At 39.0% G+C, this 20,961-nt stretch overlaps 1 protein-coding gene across 4 annotated transcripts in view; it reads right to left on the minus strand.

Annotated features, from left to right (window-relative positions):
* The window catches only part of si:dkey-237h12.3 (teneurin-3), a 133,513-nt gene that overhangs the window by 43,497 nt on the left and 69,055 nt on the right, over positions 1–20,961 (minus strand). For 3 of the 4 annotated variants that reach the window (XM_012919785.3, XM_076889441.1, XM_076889449.1), the window contains 6 exons: positions 15,474–15,599; positions 13,168–13,382; positions 8,847–9,054; positions 7,663–7,764; positions 6,444–6,638; positions 5,146–5,346 (listed from right to left, as the gene is read on the minus strand). In XM_012919785.3, coding sequence (XP_012775239.3) covers positions 5,146–5,346; positions 6,444–6,638; positions 7,663–7,764; positions 8,847–9,054; positions 13,168–13,382; positions 15,474–15,599 — 1,047 coding nt within the window. The remainder of the gene's footprint in view (positions 1–5,145; positions 5,347–6,443; positions 6,639–7,662; positions 7,765–8,846; positions 9,055–13,167; positions 13,383–15,473; positions 15,600–20,961) is intronic. The other variant, XM_012919787.3, reaches the window with a different exon arrangement.

Consider the following 20,961-nt stretch of genomic DNA (forward strand, 5'->3'; position numbering starts at 1 on the left):
ATGTTTGACATACTGTACTGCTGTCAAAAGTCAACCATAGCAGGTGCTCTTCGACTATCCTGCGCTTCACCGTTGATATTAAGCTTTGGATCATGACTTTTTCCACAGTAATTCAAACAACACATCAATATATTCAAAACCATCCTCGTGTTGTGGATGTGATCTTAGACGTTCTATTAACGGTTTTTTGAGGTTTTTTCTCTGTTTTCAGCATTTTTCTTGCTTCATGTTTGGCTTTGCCCGTTTACCCTCAACAAAACCTTTTACTAAGGGAAAAAATTATTAATTATATATTATTTATCATTTGATTCTAAGTCAGGTAACCCACCTTTACTAACTCTTCAAATGTCGTTGTTATTTATTTTTGCATTTCTGTTTATGTCCATAATGATAGAAAAGCCATTTTTGTTGTTGTTTTTTTCCCGAAATACTTCAATCAGAAAATATTCTATCATCTTTAGCGGGAAACTAAAGAGCTAACTTCTTGCAAAGTTCCAACTCCACTAAACTTTGTAAATCCTGTTTTCATAGCTTCTTGGATGTTAAACTTTATTGAAAAACCTGGGAGAACAGCCACACTGATTATTTTGTTGGAGCTGAAAGAATTCAGACTGTTTTTAACTTTTACCCGCCCCTGAGTGTTTGATTTTGGGAACCAAAGGAGTCTTTGGACCTGGAAATGACGTCAGACTTAACCAGCGGATAATACATAGAAAAATAATCCCATAAAATAAACTTCTTTCTTTTGTACCAGGCTGTAAACCTGCTTTTCTTCTTCTCTCAAGTTTGGCCTTTTAACACGGAAGTCTATGAAGGTTTATCTGCTTTCCGAGCCCAAAACAAGTTGCATTTGGAAGAAATGGGCACCTTGGACTTTTCTCTTTTTTTCCCCTTAACCCGAGAAGTTGCTTGTGCTACTTCTTTAGATAGCAAAGTGTATAAAATAATCACTTATAGACTCTTTATAGGTATATAAAAATAAGCACTTGGTCTTCTTATTAATAACGTATGACTCATTCGACATCTAGCTGATAGGAAATTTATTTCTCAATAACATCTTTCTCCCATTTTCAGTAAAACTTTATTTTTTTTTTTTTTTTGCCTGTCCCATTTGGTTCTTTAGCCATCAGAATTGTTGTCTGAAGACCAACAAGGATACCCAATGGATTTACTTTGCCAAATGGATCATCGTGGCATTGCCGTATTGGTCCATTTGATCGACCTTTGTTTTTATTATTTATTTTATTTTATTTTCAGTTGTTACAGACGGAACAGACACGAGTGAGGGATAGGAAAGGGAGAAAGAAAGAGGACGGAAAAGAAAAACAGAAGGGTCATTTTCAGTAAAACTAATGTTCATGACAGTATCGTAATAAAAGGACATTTCTTTCCAGCACGCGCACAATCAACAGTTAATTTCTTGCTTTTGCTGTAGCTCCTGTAACTATTTTTTTAAAATTCTAATTATTTCACAAACTGTTTTTTTTTTACAAGTGTGGTTACCATCAAATGAAACAAAGCCTGTCATCACCATAAAAGCATTGAACAATGAAACACTGCAATTACTGTGTATCCAAAAACTTCCAAAACAACCACTTTTAAGGTTTTACATATTACGAACACTCATTTGCATGGCGTCTTGGCAGACTGAGGCGAGGGTTATGGATTTAAGTGGGTTCTTATAAAATGTTAGATCAGCATGTCTTCAAGTATGGAGTTCTGAAAAAAAACTGAGCAGCTGTTATAAATCTGTGTTATCTTTACAAAATTCAAATGATTGAATCCATGGGTGGTAAGTAAATCAGTCTGTACGAGGCTAAAGCTAATGCTCAACAATCTGTGGCTGCTCTTGTCTGGGAATAAGAAATGTTGATTTCCTGGAACTAAGAGCTTCTATCAAAGCTTTCGAACAGAAGAGCCATAAAGCTTTCTGCTGTGACAATAGCCGTCAGTGTGCGAGACGAAAGAAGCTCAAGTATGTCCTCAAATTCTAAGTGACTATAAATGCTATAGAAAATTTAGAGCCGCATGACGAAAAAGTTAGGTGCTTTTTTAAAACTTGGTATAGCTGTCAGTGAAAGCAAATTAGCCAGCTTCATTCTGCTGCCCAAAATGTAACAAGTCTTAGATGTTCATGGTTTTTTTTGTTTTTAAAACCAATCCACCCCTGCTGCTTTTCCTATGTTCATCCCCTTTACTGAGGCTCTTTTAACTCTCTGTTCCAGCATTCTGAATAGAGTTTTTCTTCGATTGACGGACCTTGGATGGTTCTGATTAAGCTGAGTCGACACTGTAGAATATTAAGTGTGCCTCTGGAGAGGAGTCATTCAATTCCAAAGGAATACCTCCTTCCCATAGAATCTATGCAATCAATTTTTCATTAGTCCAAAAGTGTTTATCTGCCTTTAACATGCCCCTGACTGAGAGGTTGTGGGCGGTCGATTCATGCTACGCGCTTGTTAATTAAAGTTTATTTAATTAAAGAAGAACCGCAGCATTAATTACGAAGGAATTCTCCACCCACCCAGGTGAGTAAACTCCCTAAGTTGTGGACCGCACTGAGGCCACCCTCACTATTGACAAGCCTGAGATATCTTGCTGAGTGAGAGGATTGTGTTTGAAATGTCAAAAGGTTTAATAGAATAACAAATGACTTCTCTTTCAAAAAACAGAAAATAAAGTGAGACACAAAAGAAAAGAAGAAATTTTTTTCACCAACAAAATTCCTTTTTTTTTTTTTTTCTTGAGTGCCAACCAAACTGGCAACATGCTGCTTCAAAAAGCCTGCACAGGCATCTCAAACGTACCATCCAGCCTTCTTATGCTTTAATTTCTGCTTGAAGTTCAGCCAAAAGTAATATATTCAACAGCCTTTTATACTGACTGAAACAAACTCCAACTTTCTGGTTTTAATTGTTTGACTCAGCATGTGTTTTTCTCTGGTTTTAACGCACAGAGAAATAGTGTATTCCAAGAGGGGGGGAACTGCAAATAAATCATCTACATCTCACGCACAGATAACAGATGGGAGGGGCCAGCCTTTGAACTATCATGTCACCTACCTGTGTCGAGAGATAAACCGCCTGAATGCAAACCTGGTAACAAATGAAAAGGGTGTGCTGTGAGCAGCTGGGAATACTAATTGTTCTCATCTCCTCGAAAATAAACCTAAAGCTGCAGCAAAACTACATTGCATTTATGATGTTAAAAATACATTTGTGTTGTTCTTCAAGAAGAACATATGCCATGTCAAGGAAAAGTAGCGTGGAGTCGACGCTTTTGTTCTGAACATATGCTGCGTTTATAATCTGCACATGCAACAAGTGTTCACTACACAACTTTGACGGCGTGATCACATCGGCAGTTTGAGTTATTCAGCCTGTGACAAAATGAGGCAGTTGCCTTTTTTTCCTTTTAAAAAAAAAAAAAATCATTTAGGTTCAAACTGGTAAGCAAATCAAAACCCATAACATCAGATCTGGTAATCCAATTTAAGCAAAGTCATATGCTGGTTTTGTAGGTTTTTTAACAAAGAAAGTTTAGGAAGAAAAGCAAAGCATGAACTTAGCAGAACTAGGACAGATTTCAGTCTAGACTTATGTCCAAACATGAGTGACTCATGTCATTATTTGTCTCCTTATATCCAACAAAGCCTTTGTGTCGAGTTTGTTTCCTGGAGTCAGGTGAAATTACTTTCTTACTTTCACTTGGTAAACAGCTGAGATTTGGGGGGGGGGGGGTTTTCAGATATTTTAGAGTGCTTGTGTCATGTAAACAGACATTTGGTATTGTTATTCCCATTTGCCCATTTGGGAACGCTTCCTCATCATAAAACATACTGTCTTTAGTTGAAAATGTTGTATTGTGAAAATAAACAAGAAACGGGGTGGTATAAAAAAGGTGTAACCAACAGCAGTGCTCATAAAACACCAAAGCAACATGTATTCATGGCTCTTCAGATGAGAAATGTCAGTCAGCCAAACTCCTATTCATCATTATCTGTTGGTGCAGTCCCAGGCTATGATTCAGTGGAACTCAACAAATGAATAATTTTGTTTCCTTTGTGCTTTATGTGTGAGAAAGCTGAGAAACACTGATTTATGACTGATTTAAAATGTTCATTCCAAAACGTGGCATATTCATTTAGGAAAACAAATTGTTCTTCAATGTTCTTTTAATGATATTTCAAAAACATCAGTGATAAATTACCTCAAATTGTGTCGTTTTTTGTTTTTTTTTTTGTAAATTATTAAAGATCAAATCATAAATCACACAAATTTCTCTTCTAATTCCTTTTTTTAATTTCTATTCAAAATTTAAATAATTGTTGCTTAGGTTTCTTAATAAGATAACCAGAAGTAGATGCACCGCACTGTGTGAGACAGCTTTTATTTCAACTTAAAACCGGTAATAAAGGCTTATACATCTGCTGTTTACGATACCCGGTGTCTGTGCACAGCAAGAGGGGGAGTTTATTTGGAATACACGCAGAGAAATGTGGTACCAATTACTCGTTAGAGAAACTTCTTCCACAAAAAAGTGAAAAAAAAAAATACTATAGATCTCGCTGCACTGTCTGCATTGACTTGTTTGTGGAACAACCCTGCACTAATCAGCAATGCGACAGACAAATACAATAAAAGACTACAGATTTAACACCAACTTAATTTAATTCTATTTTGGCAAATGTGTAGAATTTGAAAAGGTGCCTAAAATATGAAAAAGACCAAAAGCAGAGCTGCGACACAAACTAGGCAAACTTCTGTCATTATATTAATGAAAATCAAGTTAAAGCTGAAGCTCAATTAGTCGGTTGACAGGAAAGCAAAGGAACGAAATAGAACGGTATTAAATAGTGTGTCACCTTTCAAGGTAAATGGTCTTGCTGAGATCCAGTGTGATACGTTTTTATTCATTTCATATTTAGCTCCAATTCACAGATTTCTTCTTGACCTTAAGGTATGTGTGTGTCACCGTTTTTCATCACATTAAGGTTTCACTGAGCAAACTATTAATTAAAATGAATTATTAAATAGAATTATTCTTTAATGACTTTGAAAATAATAATTATTACATAACCTAAAATCATAAACCCCACACACGATAGCTTTAGGAGGTGGAAAGAAAGCGAAAAAGCGTTCTGACCTATGGAGCAGTCGGCACCTGTCCAGTTCGCCTCGCAGATGCAGGTTCCCGAGTCGGTGTTGAAGGTGCCGTGACTGGAGCACTGCTCTGGACAAGTGCTCTTCAGGATCTCACAACTGATCCCTCCCCAGCCTGGGTTACAGTGGCACTCGCCATGATGACAGGCTCCGTGACCAGAGCACGTCGGGTCCACACAGTCCACTGAGGACACACAGCAAGTGTGACAGCAATGTCAGTTTACCACTTTTAGATTGGATATAACCCTACTTATTTACCCTGGCCACTTTGAGTCTGCTACCAGCCAAAAATCATTTTAGAGTGGAAATACTTGAGTGCAAGATGATGGCTGGTGAGGCGCAGCTGAAATTTTTTGCAGGGTTTGGTGGTGGCCAGTAGTAATTTTCCACCCTATGTTCAACCAGCTCCTCTACGGTATATTATAGGGTGCTTCCAACATACTGGCAGCATAATTATGCTCCATTACAGGCGATAGGAAAAGCAGCACAATTAGTGTCTAGACAGATACAATCAATTACTATTAACAATTTGCAGACCAACTTGCTGATCTAGGTTAATAATTGGCAATTATGACCAACATAATCAACCCATTACTAACAAGGGATAATTTCCTGCAACGTTTTTCTGATTGCGCCGTGCATTTCTATATCTACTCGGACGCTGATAATGATTATTTGCCAATTTGTCAAACTGGAGCCCTTACTTGGAGCTACAAAAGCAGCTTCCTCCCATAAATGTTTCCTTCCCATATTGTTTCACTTCAAAGAAAACCACAGTATATTCATTAAAGAACTTAATAGCATTTTACATGTAAGGTCAAAAGCTCCTGTAAGCTGTAAATCTGAGCTTATAATTGCTTTTTGTCTGCGTGGAGATCAATAAAGTTGAATGCACTGAAGTACTGAAGTGAACGGGGGAGGTGAAAGAGCTTGACAAGAGAGAAGAAGGAGCACTTCCTTAGTAAGCAGAGGAACAGATGCCATTGACTGATTGATTTTAACAAGTGTCTTCATCTGTGGAGCCTTCCAATAGGTGACTGCATCAATAGACTCTGCTCAATCTGTTCCAGCTTGTACCCTGATGTGTTCGAAACACTAAGAGGGAGTTAATTCATACAACCCGTATCAATAACGACATCCAAAGCATTATCTGCTTGGTGGAGTCGAAAACACCAATTGTTTCACCAATGGACTGTGTCGATTCCCCCCGAGCTTCACACAGGAATATGTTGCATCTTGCTGCTTTGAATCCGGAGGGATGAATTCTTATTTTCAGGTTACCTTGTTCACAGTTGGTTCCTTTGTGTCCTGTGTTGCACGCACAGTTTCCAGCAACACAGAGCCCATGTCCCCCGCACTGAGGATCAATACACTGGGACGCAGGAACGTCACACTCGGTGCCTTTCCAGCCGCTGTAGCACTGACAGCGCCCCCTGGTGTACTGGCCGTTACCGCTGCACAACACTGGACAGGCGGCTGAAGAAAGACATCAGGTACATTTTTATCATTCTGTATTGTTTTTTGTTTTTCATCTAATGTAGATGGGAAAAACATCAGAAATACTGTAGATTTGCAGTTACATGAGAAATCAGATACCCTTTTTTGTCTATAATTTAAAAGTAAAGCAAGCAAGCCCGCAGGCTTAGCTTGCCAAAAAAACAGCCAAGAGAATGAAAACTTCCTCGAGTCTTTAGAGTGGTTGGTAGGCAAATTATGTTCCCAGATACAACTTCGTATTCACGTATCGATTGTGCACTTGTTTTAAACTGAACTTATAGTTAAAAATGTATCTATTTCTCCATCCAGTCTCTTCCTCTTATCTTTAGAGACAGACAGCTGTTTGCACTTTAGACAGTGGGGGGAAGCTGGAGTACCTGGAGAGCACTATCCACACAGAAAGCAGGTGGTGGAATTGAACTCAGGACCTTCTGTCCGTAACTATATATCACTTTTTTTTTTTTTAAGCAAATTGATCTGGGAAGCAGGAACATCTGCATGGTTCCAAATGGAAAGTCATGAAGATGCTGGAGTTAGTTGTCAATAATGTGAAACTGCAACAATTAAGTGCAAGTACAGTTATAGCCTGTGATGACCAAAAGCCAGAACACAAATCGTATCAAGAATCAGAACAGGAAGCACCTCAGTCTTACAGGAGCAGGTCACAGATAGCTAGATAGATAGACCTACACACAGAAAAGGCCTGTACAATACATAAGCAAATATTATATTTGAGCTGTTCTTTCTGGTGGACAAGCAATGCATGAATATATCCACTGGAGTCTCTTTAAACTGTCTAAACAGCAAATTCTGCATTTCTAGTTTGAGACTGCTGGAAACCTACCAACTGACAAACATACCATTATAAAAACAAAAGTGTATTTACTTCAGTTATATTATGGCAATCCAATTTTCTAAAGCACACATATATATAGTTGTCTTTGTTTGTTTTTAATTTAGCTGAACTGACCCTTTAAGATGAATAAAGACGCTGAGCAATTACCTCTGGAACAATATGGTCCTATGAATCCTGGGAAACAGTGACACGATCCTGCCATACACTCCCCGTTCCCATAGCAGTTGTGTGTGCACTCTGTCACCGATTCTGTGGGTACAGCAGCATGTAATTCCAACAATTAATAACTCATCAGATTGTCACATTACAACAAATCTAAATTTCCTCTTTAATACAACATTTGACAACTGTAAAAATGTGTGAAATACTGCAAACCAGCCAAGCCAGCAATTTTTCTTTTATCCCCCCTGCATTAATTTAGAATTTCTAAGCATCTCTTATCTGCAGTGCTTGTATCAGTCATGGCATACATTTACAGCTATTTGTCCATGTCTGAATAAGGTCTAAGCCTCCATAACACTATTCTGCAGACCAATTGTTCCCATGTAAGCCATGTTAAGTAAAAGCCACAAAGGCATTTCAAATTACAACAAATGTATTTCCTTGACACAATTTCCTTTTTCTTATTTCCTCTAACGCTTCACCACCACCCCAAACCCTTGAATGACTGATCATGCCCACACAAGCAATGCAATCTCCTGAGTGTTTACAACTCAAATCCTCTCCGAGTTGAAGTTAATCTGACATATCCTACAGACAGATCTTGTGTTCATTCAACAGACCATCGCTCATAAAAGGCACCCCCAAAAGACTGGGACCCTCATTTTGATCTGCGTTAAGGGGGCAAACTTTTTTGTTATTACTCTAGCTTGTATTGGATGTTCATTGAGCTAGCGTCGGACCCAGGCAATTTTGACCTCACACGTCAATACCTTTATATTTGTAGGGCCAGATCAATGGAACCCCCGAAGGAAATAGAAAAAGAAAAAAACGTTAACTCAACCTCAGTGTTTTTCCTACCGCAAAACCCACAAGGAAATTTCACAGACTTCAGAGCACTGAAGAGGTTGTTAGGAGGGAAGGATCAATGCTGTGTATGGTCTTGCATTATAGTGTTGAGCACAATAATCCACTACCCTCCAACGGAAGCCCAGATCTGCCTCCTTGCTTTCTCAAAGTTTAAAAAGCTCAGCATGTTTGTGTGGCAGCCAGATTTTCCAAATATCTAAGTGTTTGTTCATGCAGGCACAGCTAAATTAAAGTCTTCTGAACATGTTATTACGCACTATTTCAACTGCACTCATTCTCATAGCAGATGTGTGTCCTCATACCTTGGATGATGGTGTTATAGGACACGGTCTCCACGTTCCGTCCGTCATTATAAAACGCAAAGTGCCACACTCCTGAGTCCAGGTACTGGATGAATCCGGCTTGGTGGACGGCAACTGGGTCTGAGCGGGCCCTTGTGTCCGGTTCACTCAGAGCCCGATGCTCTTTGGCGATAAGCCGACTGCCGTCCAGTAGCTCGACAAAGTCATACTGCAAAACAAAAGCCAGAACAGATTCCAGCAGATGCAAAAGATGGACCTTTAATGTCAGCCTAATTAAATCAGACAGTAAAGGAGAGAGAGAGAGTTTTCAAAAAGTTTTGATCTTTTTAAATATTGAATGCTTTGCATGCACAGTCTGACAGGGACTCAAAGTTAGTTGTAAAGCAAGACAGCCATAACAGGTTCGTGTACACAGCAAATATTCAGAGTATAATAAATGTTGATTTTTCAGTGAAAGCTATTTGGAGTTGATAGATGTGGTTTGGAGAGGTGTTTGTATACTGATAGAGCTGATATGGCTCTAGGGCAAATGCTCAGAAATGTTCCAAAAATATATTGTTACGTCGGGTGGGAGTGAATTTACAGACAGGCTGGCAATGTGTTTATTACAATCTGCTAAATTAACATTGATAATGTAATAATGGTGATAGTAAAAATTCTCATTTATTCAGTTCAGGAGCACCTGTCCAGAATATAAATAAATACCATGTTTCTCAATCACGTCTATACACATTTTACACAGTTTCTTCAAATTTAAGTCAGTAGACTCGATTGGCAGGCAGTGAAAACCGACATCATTGATGATAATGGTCCTGCTAATTTTCTTTTGATATCTGTAGATTGCTAAGAAATAACCATATGGATTCCAAGATTATTCCCATGAAATAACCATCCACTGTACTGAATGCAAATCAGCATTGGATATCATAAACAGTAGAATGTAGATGCAAATCATTAAAAGAATCAGTCTAATCAATGATTCGTTTTGCAATGCTTGTGCACTGTCAAGTTTGGTATCATTTGGATGAGTGATTAGTTTGATTAAAATATTTGTTACACAGTACTTTACTGTGAGATGTCTAAAGAACCAACGCTGACTGCAAGAGATTATAATATGAACATTTATGACCACATATAATTTGATTTGACGTAGCTTTTTCTTGCAAGGTGAGTCTGTGTTTGATTATTTAGCAAGTGCATTAATTGGCATTAATCTCATTTTATGTTCTTGTGCTGTGTTTAGTAACTTTTTTCCTTCCCTTTTTTAACATGATACATGTATCTGTTAGCTTTCACAACAGCAGACTGCCCGAACAGCCATTTAGGAAAAATGTGTACATTTTAGGGACAGAAAATGCCCTGGGCTCTCCCTGAACAGGCACTGTGCAAGTGAATGAGAACAAATGCAACTTAAAGACACGGTGACCTCAGGCGTTTTCTTTTTTATTGTTATATGTGAGGAATTTAGCAGCATATCGATATATTAGCTCCAAACAAACACTGATTTAAAGGGTAAACAAGGAGTAACGAGTTATTCCTGCCAATGAGTAAATTGGTACATCTGGTCTCACTGCACCTGCTCGACACCTGAGCCTCATTTTGACTGAAGCTGCAAGGTACACAGAGCTCTGCAGCAGAAAACAGTGTAACACAAAAATCCCCAAACATGCTACAGGCTGCAGAGGAGTACATCTGATGAAGACAGCAGATCCCCTGGCTAACGCAGTTGTTAGCGACACAGATGCACTGAGCCTATAGTGAAAGGCTCAGGCTGGAACAGAGTCTGTGGATTTCTTAGGAGTGGGATGCATACAGATTGGCACAGTAGCTGTTTTTAAAGAGCTCCAATTCAAATCCAGCGATGAGGCTGTTTGCAGAGGGCTTTGATGAACTGTTTAAGCCATTGATTTCTGACTGACACCACAGCTGAAGCACTTTTAAAGGGAAAATTCAGACACATACGTTTATAAAATTTGACCACAAATGTTCCGTTTATTTCAGCTGGAAGTCAACACTTCATCATTTGATTTCAGTAATAACTGAATTTACAAATAATTTTAACATTCTTTTGTAATCCACATTAAGGGCGATAAAAAAAGACACTTATAATCGAGGACCTATGGAATATTCTGTCTCACGGAAACACAACAAATGTCCAAATGGATTAAGAATGGGGACAAAAGGTGAATTAAAACAGGATTTAGTGCTCAGGAATGTGACAAACTCAAAGGCCCAGGCGACCTTTTAGTTGACTTGCAAACGACTGAGAAGAGAGCATTAAGCGAGGGGCAGGAAGAGTCAATGCTGTGATTTAAAGCGTTCTGAGCAGAGCAGGGGGGCAGGGTAGGGATATTAACCTGGCGGAAGTTGACTTCTTTGTGTTGTTGACTTGAGGGAGAAGTAATAAAACAGTTCACCCCAGAAACCCTAAACTCCCCGGCCAAGTGCATACATCTCGATTAGCTTGTGTGAAAGGCCCCCTCCCCAACTCATCTCAATCCAACAATACGGGTGAGTAACAGTCAAGAGACCAAGCGTGAAGAGACTGCTGGATGCCCCATGGACAGAGGAGGAATGCTCAGAGGCGGTGAATGCCTTTAGATTGAGTGGACAAGCCGTAGTCGTACAACAGAGTACAAATTGCTAAGAAGAAAAAAAGAAAAAAGGAAAGTTTGTTCCTCCCAACTTCTGGTTTGTATCAGCACAGAGAGACACTCAATAGCAGATGGAGGAACTCTATATTTGAGAAAGGTGGAAAGGCTGTTGCACTTAAATGCAGTCTTGTCTTCCAAGCTGTGAATACGACGAACAGTCAATATCTCTCATTGGGGTCTTTCATGCTCAGTTAAGTAAATGCATTGATTTGTGCCCCCAGTACCTGAATAGAATGTAATTTGGAACAATGGACACAGTGCCCACCATTGACAAGCTTGAGTGTCAGTGCAACAATTGCTCGAGACATAAAAGTAGTGTCTTGTTAATTAGTACCCTTTGGTCTTTGATTTTGTTGGGCTACCTTTTTTTCACCTTGAAAGTGCAATCCAGCTCACCTATTGTCACTTGCATTGGACTCTCTTCCATCAAGAGTGGCCCTAACTGTCTTCACTTGAGTGAAGCCCATCTTTACTAAGAGAGAATGTCGAGAAGGTGAAGCTAAGAGCTTTTGCTGTCAAGTGTGGTGGAAAATAGCCATTGTCTGAGTGCTTCCATCACCATCACTAGACACTGGACATTCAGATACCCAGAAATGCCATTCAAGTGACACATCAGACATTTTGGAAACACTTCAATTTGCAAATGGCAGCCATTTAGTGGAAGTGAAAGCTGTGCATGCCCACACACATGGGCAAATCAAACCTGAGAGCAGAAAATTGAACTACACCGAGTTCTAATTTGCAAAAGCCCCCATATTCATATAGAAGTAAAGCAAAGGAAAAAAAAACAACCCTTATGTAATCTGAATTTAATCTGTCAGTTTCACCCACATCTTCTTTAGGACACAGTGAAATGGCTTCCACAGATAATAGAAAATGCAATCAAATTTCTAAATCCTGCCACCACAACTCTCTTCAGTAGATATAAGCAAAAAAGGCTTGTTCGTAGTGATAAACTCACAGATAATTACTGTAATTATTCTTAAGAAAAGTGTTCGGTGAGAGATTTCAGTAGCTCGTAAAACTTTACGGTTTTTGGTTCAGTGTCACCGTTTGCCTTTTTTCCAGACACAGCAGGCACCCATTAGTGAAAAGCCTCTATTAACCAATGCACACAACCTGATAATGGAGCACTGAGCAGCTAAAAAGCCTTTACAAGGTGATTAATATGTCAGTACTGTGTTGTGCCCTAAAGGTGCAAATAAATAAATGATAAAAGGTTAAAAAAATAAATCTTTACATCCTTAATTGGATGTACAATAATTTTTGTTGATGCAAAACATTAAACATACAGGGTATTATATGTGCAAACAAACTGAGAACAACAGAAAAAGGCAGTGCAAAAGGAAGGATTTCCAGAAACGTCAGGATATCTTCACTGTTTTGACTTTATGTTCATATCCACCATTGAAGGACGTTAAATGTAATTAAATCTGTTGAGAGTTGAACAGAGCAGCAAGGGTGAGACCAGATATTGGGGTCCTAAATCTAGTTACACTAGTGACAAAGAAAGAACCATCCAAGTTATCCCCAGTAAGCACATTCTCTAGCAATATGCTTTCACCGCTTATCAATCGGACTTTTCAAATATAAGACGATGTGTTTTGGTTTTCTTGACTCAGTTTCACACTATCCTAATTTTAAAGAAGTTACATCAAAGCCTTTACCTGAGTGTGAGATGGTGCGAGGCCCTTTCGTCCATAGACTCCAATCAGTGCATTTTTCTGTACTGAAATGTTGAACTTAAGAAAGCCTGGTTCCTCCATGTTTATTTGAGAGTGCCAGAACACACCCGGTGGAATGCTCTGACCCACTCGCTTCCCTATGTCCACCTGCCCAGTATCGATGGAGTTGTTTTCCGGATGAAGCACGCTAGTCCTTCCTATAAGAGAGAAACAAACCCGAAACCATAGAGTTAAGGTGATATTGACTGAACACAACCATCCAAAAGTTTTAGAAGAACTCCAAAGATAAGTATGAATTCCAGCAAATAAATCATACAAAAACTAGTAACTAAACTACCCAAAGAATGAATATATAAATAAATAAATGAATAAAAGCAGACATATTGAAGGATTAAGAAAAAGGATTAACAGCTTTCTCACAACAATGGAAATAAGTACTGAAAGTTAATGCAAACAGTTCCTATAGGTGCCTCAACTTTTAATGATCGCTCACACAGCCTTCGTCTCTGTGCAAAGCCCGTATCAGAACCGACTTTGTTACTACACCTTCTGATTATTACACTCTACTGCAGGAACTAGTACAGCATAATGCTATCAAAATGGTGGAAAAAAGGAAGACCGACTGGTTGGTCATCCTAGAGCACGATAATGAGCCAAAATATCAGAAGAAGAAAAGTGGACAATGATGGAAGGGCAGCAGAGTCCCCATATTTAAACCCCATTGAGCTGGTTTGGCATTGGCTGGACACACTGAGAAGTTACATTGTGCAAGTTCCAACAACAACTGGAAAAAACACTTTTTTTTTTAAACCATTTGACCAACAGTGCAAATAAGTCATCGCAGAATCTTGCTATCCTCTCATTTTTCATATATCTTTTGCTTTGCAGCATTGAATTGTTTTATTCATGCACAGGGGCATAATAGTCATATCTTTTCCAAATGAATTGTGACTGAGCAAGGGAGTATTAAAAGTAATGGTTCCCTGTAGTCCATGATGCACTGCTCAACAACAAAATGACCAGATATAATTGCCCTTTTATAAGACTAAGAGGCCAAGTCTTCCATTTTTACTTTGGTCCCGGTGACTCATAGACTAAGCCTTCATATCAGATAAGGTCTAAATGGAATCTGTCACATATACTGAGCACTACCTTGCCAGACCAATAACAGCAAATCAAAACAATTTGGAGAACGATGTCTTTAAACTGTGCCCTCCGAGTGGCAAAGATGGAGAAATGGTGGGTTTAAATATAACTCATACTCAATTAAAAAACTGTAGCTTGCGAGGTGCTATTATAAGAATGCATTTTATTGTTAAGAAGAAAAAGCTGTAAAGCATTTTTAAACCCCTACCATCTAAGGCTCTGCTGAGGAAGGAATGCAGCTGGATGATACACTTGCATACCTTTACTGCTTCTTCTGTTCTTACGCATTATAGAGTGTGGACATAGATATACTGTAGCTGTGGCTATATCTGTTTGTGGCAGACCCCAGTTATTTGCATGCCTCAGTGTTGTGCGTGTAATGAGGCCATTGCCTGTCACTTTAGCTTCAGTCAAAGTGAAGACTGGAAGCCAAGTTTACCTCCAGGGAGAATAATAGCTGACTATTGATTGCCTTTAAACAGTCCAAAACCTGTCTCATGCTATCTTAATTAGCAGTACTTATGAGGATTTAAATCTAGTTGAGTTTAAACAACTGAGCTTTTGCCTGGCCTACTCAACTCAATTATTGTTTTTATGCATTCTAAATAATGTGTGCGCTTAGAGATTAATTTGGTGGCTTTTGCTGTAAAGGTGAGCTGCAATGGCCCGCCTGCTTGTTGATGAATACACAATGGTCCGAGATTATGATTAGAGAGTAGAAAGCTGTCTGGAATCAGTTAATTAATATTCAGAAGGTGAAAGATCTCAATAAATTTGAAAGTCTGGGCATTGAGCTGAATGTGGAAGCCAAATGTTTTGCAGCCGGAATTTGTCTTTATTGCTATTTAGACCTTTGCTTGATTTAATTAATTTGTGTGTCGTTAAAACTCACTCTGCTTTTTGTTCTGACATTAAATTTCAAATGCATCAACTAAAGAAACCCTTGATTTTAGATGAAAGTTTTTCATTCATTGGCCAATAACTAATCAACACCTCCCCTTTCCTTTAAACTGTTTAGTATTCAGAATATTTAAAACCCACACAATATATTTTATATACAATCCAAACTAAAATCCAGTGAAGCCAACAAAAGAATAAATAATATTAATATTGTGCATTACATGTCATTCTTATTTCCTCACCATCAGCAGAGAGAGCTGTCCCTACACTCGACTGAGTGGGCCCTGTTTTCCCAACTCCTCCATTTTCAAAAGCCGGCTGGTTGTCCAACTCTTGGAGCTGCCAATTGAGGCCGAAAAGGTGCATTGCTGTGAAATACACAAAAAAAAAATAACTGCGTGGGCTTGTAGAAATAGATAAACAAATAACCAAATAGTGGCACAGAAACAATCAAGCCACTTAAGCACAAAAGACCAGTGGGAGTGCACAATAGTTGAATCCGATGCAGGGTGAAAACAACAACAGTTTAACTTCCAATATTTCAGTTTAAATTTTGTTTTCAGTGACTACGCTGCCATGGGTGGTTTTTATGTAAACACAGCACCGATACAGGCCAGACAGAGTCATTTCAATCAATAGTTAGCAACCCCGTTGCTGTGGCATGTTTCCTTGGGGAGCGCGGTTCATTAATGCTCCAAAGTGCCTGGACACAAACCGTTACTGTATTTAAGAAAGCAGCAGGCAGGATTTCTATTTTGGCGAAAAGCTTCCACTTCAGACAAGCACACAAGATACACTGGAAAAGTCGTAACTTCTCCAACACTAATACAAAGCAGGAAGGACACAGATGCAGCTTTATGTGTTAGAAGAAGATGGAGGAAGAGAGAGACACACAGAGAGTTTGATGAAAGTGTAAGACCATGTATTGAGACAGACACTCACAGCAGGAGAGGGAAGTGAGAGGGTAAGATGCTGCAACACTCTAGTTCTCTTACATAACTAAACTGTGACTGGCTTTCATTCAGACAACCTGCTTTATTGTCGCAGTATTGGGTGCAATCAAACTGTTCTTCTTGTTGTTTTGGGAAACTGAGGTACTTCTGTGAGCACAGCGAGAGGGCCAATCTCCTTCAAAGTCACCAGCCAGGAAACATGCTGAGGAAGCATCTTGATTTCCGACCATTTGATCTGCGGGAGGAACTTTTCTCCAACACCCATCGCTTGCTGGGAAGATGGATGTCGACTGCAGCAAATAACTTGAGAGGTGGATGTGGGGCCAGAGAGACTATCAAATGTGAAGGAGACCAAGAAGAGACGGAAAACTGTATGTGCAATGTATTAATAGATACTTTGTTAAGAAATCAATTGAGTGTGTGTGTTTTTTAAAGGCTACTGTTGGAAATGCTTGGCATCAATTGAGTCACACAGGACTCGTCCTTGGTAGATCGTATGAACAGGTGCACTGGTGGCTTGAATTTCAGTGAAATAATGGGGATAGCACTGAGTGATAATGTTTACCAGCACATTCAGGTAACACCATGCTGAGTGTCAGAATCTTTTTTTCTTGCAGGTGCTGCTGAAACAAATCAGCAGCATCACCTGTAGAAATGGTTTCTGACTGGTTCATCGATAATTTTGACAAGTCTGACTTTTCACAGGGAGCACCTCCTGATGTGAAATCCTGTACGATCTGAGCACACCTGTTCTTTTTTTCATTCTTTCTTTTTTCTCTACCGATTCCCACATATAATATTTCAACTTTTTCTGAATATTTGGCAGTGTTAGAATCCTAGTAAGTCTCAGTTCAAATATAACAATCAGATAGGATGTACGTAACATATTTTGAACACCCTACAACAGTCTTATGTATCCTCAAAGTTAAATACAAACACAGTATAGTCTTCCATGGTCATATTTTCAGTTTTTAGGACAACATATTGGTGGCTTTTACTGAGGAGAATCCAAAAGAAACACGGTCTGTTAAGCTGGGCCCCAAATTGCAAGGCTCAGCTGGGGACACGGTGCATTAACCTAAAATGAAAAACCCTCCGCCTAGAAAAAAAAGAGAAAAAGGAAACAAATATTGTGGGACATAAGCTTAGAAAAATGATTAGCTGCATCAAAAATAAAGCAGGTAAAATAAAAGTTTGCATAACTTTTAATATTTTTTCTAAAGCTGTATTTGCAAGAAGAAAAAAATAAGAAATCTTACTCTGGTAGAAGATTGTTTGCTTCATCAAACGAGACACTGAATGGCATGTGTGCACTAACAAATACAGTGTAGATACAGTCCCTATTAAACTACCAGTTACAAATTTTTGGGTACACAATCCATTACAATTTCTAAACCTTGTTTATTTATTTTGCATTATGGACCAACAGTGGCTGATTAAAAAAATGTTAGAAATGGTTGATTTGAAAATAAAAAGGATCAGCATAATGAAACATTAGCAATAGTGTCCAATTAATAGCCGTGGAATTCAAAGTCCTTCAGGGATCCTGAATATATGCAGCAAATTCGATTGCATGTGGTTCACTCAGAACCACAAATACAAACACTCGTAAGTCTGCCAAAGCCATTAATCCTGTGAGGATGATTCATTTCTCTTTCAAATTTCAAGACAATCCATTCAGTAGTTTGGGGCAAAGTGGTGACCCTACAGAGTAACTGACATGCCACAAACAAAAATCCCACTTACCGAAAAAACAACAAATAAGCAAATCTTTATACAAATCTCTCCCTCTGTAAAAAAAACTGTGTGACTCAGTTGGCTCCTAATTGTAGATGCAGAGTCTATCTGCTCTGCAATCCTGTGTCCAGAATCACCAGCCATCCACCAGAAAGGAAACTGTGTGTGGCGGTATGCACTTGTGTGTCCGAGGCACCACAGAATCACAGAGAGCCCTTCCCTCGTTTCTGCTCTTAGCGCACTGGGGCCTGAATCCCTACTTACCTCATCAACAAATTGCTTTGAGGTGAATAGCCCTCAATTTATGAATTTGCATAAGTTATTCCTGCAGCCTAAGTCCATTCAATTAATATTTATGGAACCATGAGAAATTCTCTTCCTGAGAAAGAAGCTGGAAAAGCTAGCCTTTAATCGCTGATGTCAAAATTTGGCCTGTGGAACATCTACATGGACGATGAATAAGAGGCTGAATTTGTGAGTTGGCAACACGTTTGTTTGAGCTCTGATATACACATCCAATACTCCCCTGGCTACTCTCAGAGCAAATTCCCACACCTTGTTCACACGATTCTTGTTAGTGTTGTTACTAGACAAACAGAGTGCCAAATGAAATATGTTTCTGATTTATAGGTAAATAAATAAAATAGGCAAACTACTGTTTTACAGGATTCACAAAGCAGTCAGAACAGGTGAAGCTTTTCTAATGCCTAATATCCCCAAAAATCTTTAGTGAGTTTACCTGAGAGAAAGAGAGCTTATCTGGAGTGACAGAATCCCGGCAACAACTTGTAACTCAACAGCCTCAAAATTATTGAGTTACAGCTGTTTGATGGTTGAACCTGCTTCATACCATCTTTCTAGAAATCTCCCCAGGGGATTCTGTGAAATAAGCTCTACAGCTTAGAGTACACCTAAGATGTTCCTGTTCTCTGGTATAGTGTCTCCATCACACTCACATGGCTTAACAATTTTCTCCACCACAACATCAACCAACACAAGGTTTGCTTTTTTGGTCCAGTAGCAATTTAAGAAAGCTCAGTGTCTTGGGAAGTTTCTGCACTTGATTGGCACATCAAGTTTCTCCAACACAGTACTCAGCTTTTTGCATGGGTGGAGGAACCTGCCCTGGTAGATTTTATAGCCTTGTTAAAACCAAAGGTTCCTGCTATGTGTATATTGTTGTGATAGCCAGCACCTTAATGAGGCAACCTTTGAGTAAATAAAATGAATAGTGCAAAATTGATTATTTTTTCTTTTTTTGTGGCACAATGTTTCAGTGAATGACTTTCATCCCAAATGAGAAATCTATAAGATGCACTTTCACGGGGCAAAAAGGTCCACAAAACAGTGGATGGTTTGTTTTTAGACATTATTAATATATTTTCTACAGTTTTCTGACATTGAAACACAAATGCAAAATAAGGGAAGTCTTTTATCTTCATTTACTTTCAACAGTATAATCAGTGAGGACATGCTTTGTTTATGCAGTTGAGTTTTAAGTCCATTCCTAAAATCCACACGGTTTTCTCCCTCTGCATTCAATCAGAGCATTAAACCTGTACTCGGTCCTGATTGGCCTCCCTATATCTGAACAATCGCTGAAATTCTTCCAATCAGGCCAGTTTGCAGAGCTGGAACACGAAAGCTTCACCTCAGCAGGTTTGCCTCATTTGAATTGCAGGAGCTGCTGTTGTCGGTCAGCCAGGGTCTGATTTTTGTTACTGTTCTGCTGGTGAGGATTTAAGTCTTCAAATGTATTCAATAAAAAAAAAAATAACCCAAACAATTTATCTAAACTATACTTGTTTCCAAAAAAATCATTGCTAATAAAATCTTAACCTCGGTTTCAGAACAAAAAAGACATTGAATAATATGGTGCAGGAAACACGGTCTATTTCACATGCTGCAGATGAAGGTGTGCTTGCATTTGTCTTTGAGCTTGTCTTTGTACCAATGGGACTGTGTGAACTGACAGCGGAAAAGTATTAAAGTATGAGTGCACATTGTCGCTATTTGAGTCATTGCACCTGGCAGGTAAATTGGCGGTGGATGAAAGAGAGAGGAAGTGGTGGAAACACTCTGAGACACCTGAGGCAAGTGGCAGAGGGCTGCATCTGTTTAACTCACGCTCCCTCGCATGCGTGCACACCTCGCTCGCTCGCATTTCTGCACCGAGCGAGATGAGGCGCACACTCTGGAGTCGGGCCAAAAATACAATTACCAAGCATTCGACAGGTCTACAATTAAACGAGTTGGTGATTGTTGGGATGAAAATGTTGTAAATGAATCCAATCTGCTAGAACTGTTAGTAACAACAGCTGAACAAATGGCAGTTTCTGCACATTCTTCCTGAGTAAACTCTGCAGATCTGTTATGAGCACAAGCTTAAAACAGACAAACAAAAATAGCAACTGATTCCTTTCCACGGAGGAGCAAAGGTAAAATATTTATGTAGACATTCATTTTAATTTTATGATACAAGATCACGAACCACAACCAAGTAACTAAACAGTTAAGTCAATAAAGGGATTATGAATATTGATATTGATATAGCACATTTATGACCTCTCCTCCTAGAGCACTTCCCTCTCTATTTAGCAATAAAACACTAGTTATAGGATCTTCCCAACATCGCCATATTTCTCCTTATACAACTGTGTCACATTTCCCCTGCCTCCAAGCTGGATGAATACTTATATATCCGCTCTGGGAGAAAGGCACAGTGTAAAGATTAAGGGCTTGGATGACAAGGGAGGGCAGGAGGAGAGATGAATCTGTAACGGCTTTATTGCTGTGGTCAAGATTATAAAGGTTAGCTAGAAGTCAGCTCTGACACGCTGTAAAAAATAAATAAATAAAAAAAGCAACAACATCAACAACAGAGCATTCAAAAGCCTTCTTGAAGGAAATATTGCCCAAAGGAGGGTTAAAAGATGAGCATTAGTTTATCTTCCTGACCGAGATAAAAGCATTTCCTGTTTGACAGTATAAACGAGTTTTAGTTGTAGTGCAACAAAGGCTTTGTGGACCAAGGTTAAAT

The sequence above is a fragment of the Maylandia zebra genome, linkage group LG2 (assembly GCF_041146795.1).
Source record: "Maylandia zebra isolate NMK-2024a linkage group LG2, Mzebra_GT3a, whole genome shotgun sequence".
Lineage (NCBI taxonomy): Eukaryota > Metazoa > Chordata > Actinopteri > Cichliformes > Cichlidae > Maylandia > Maylandia zebra.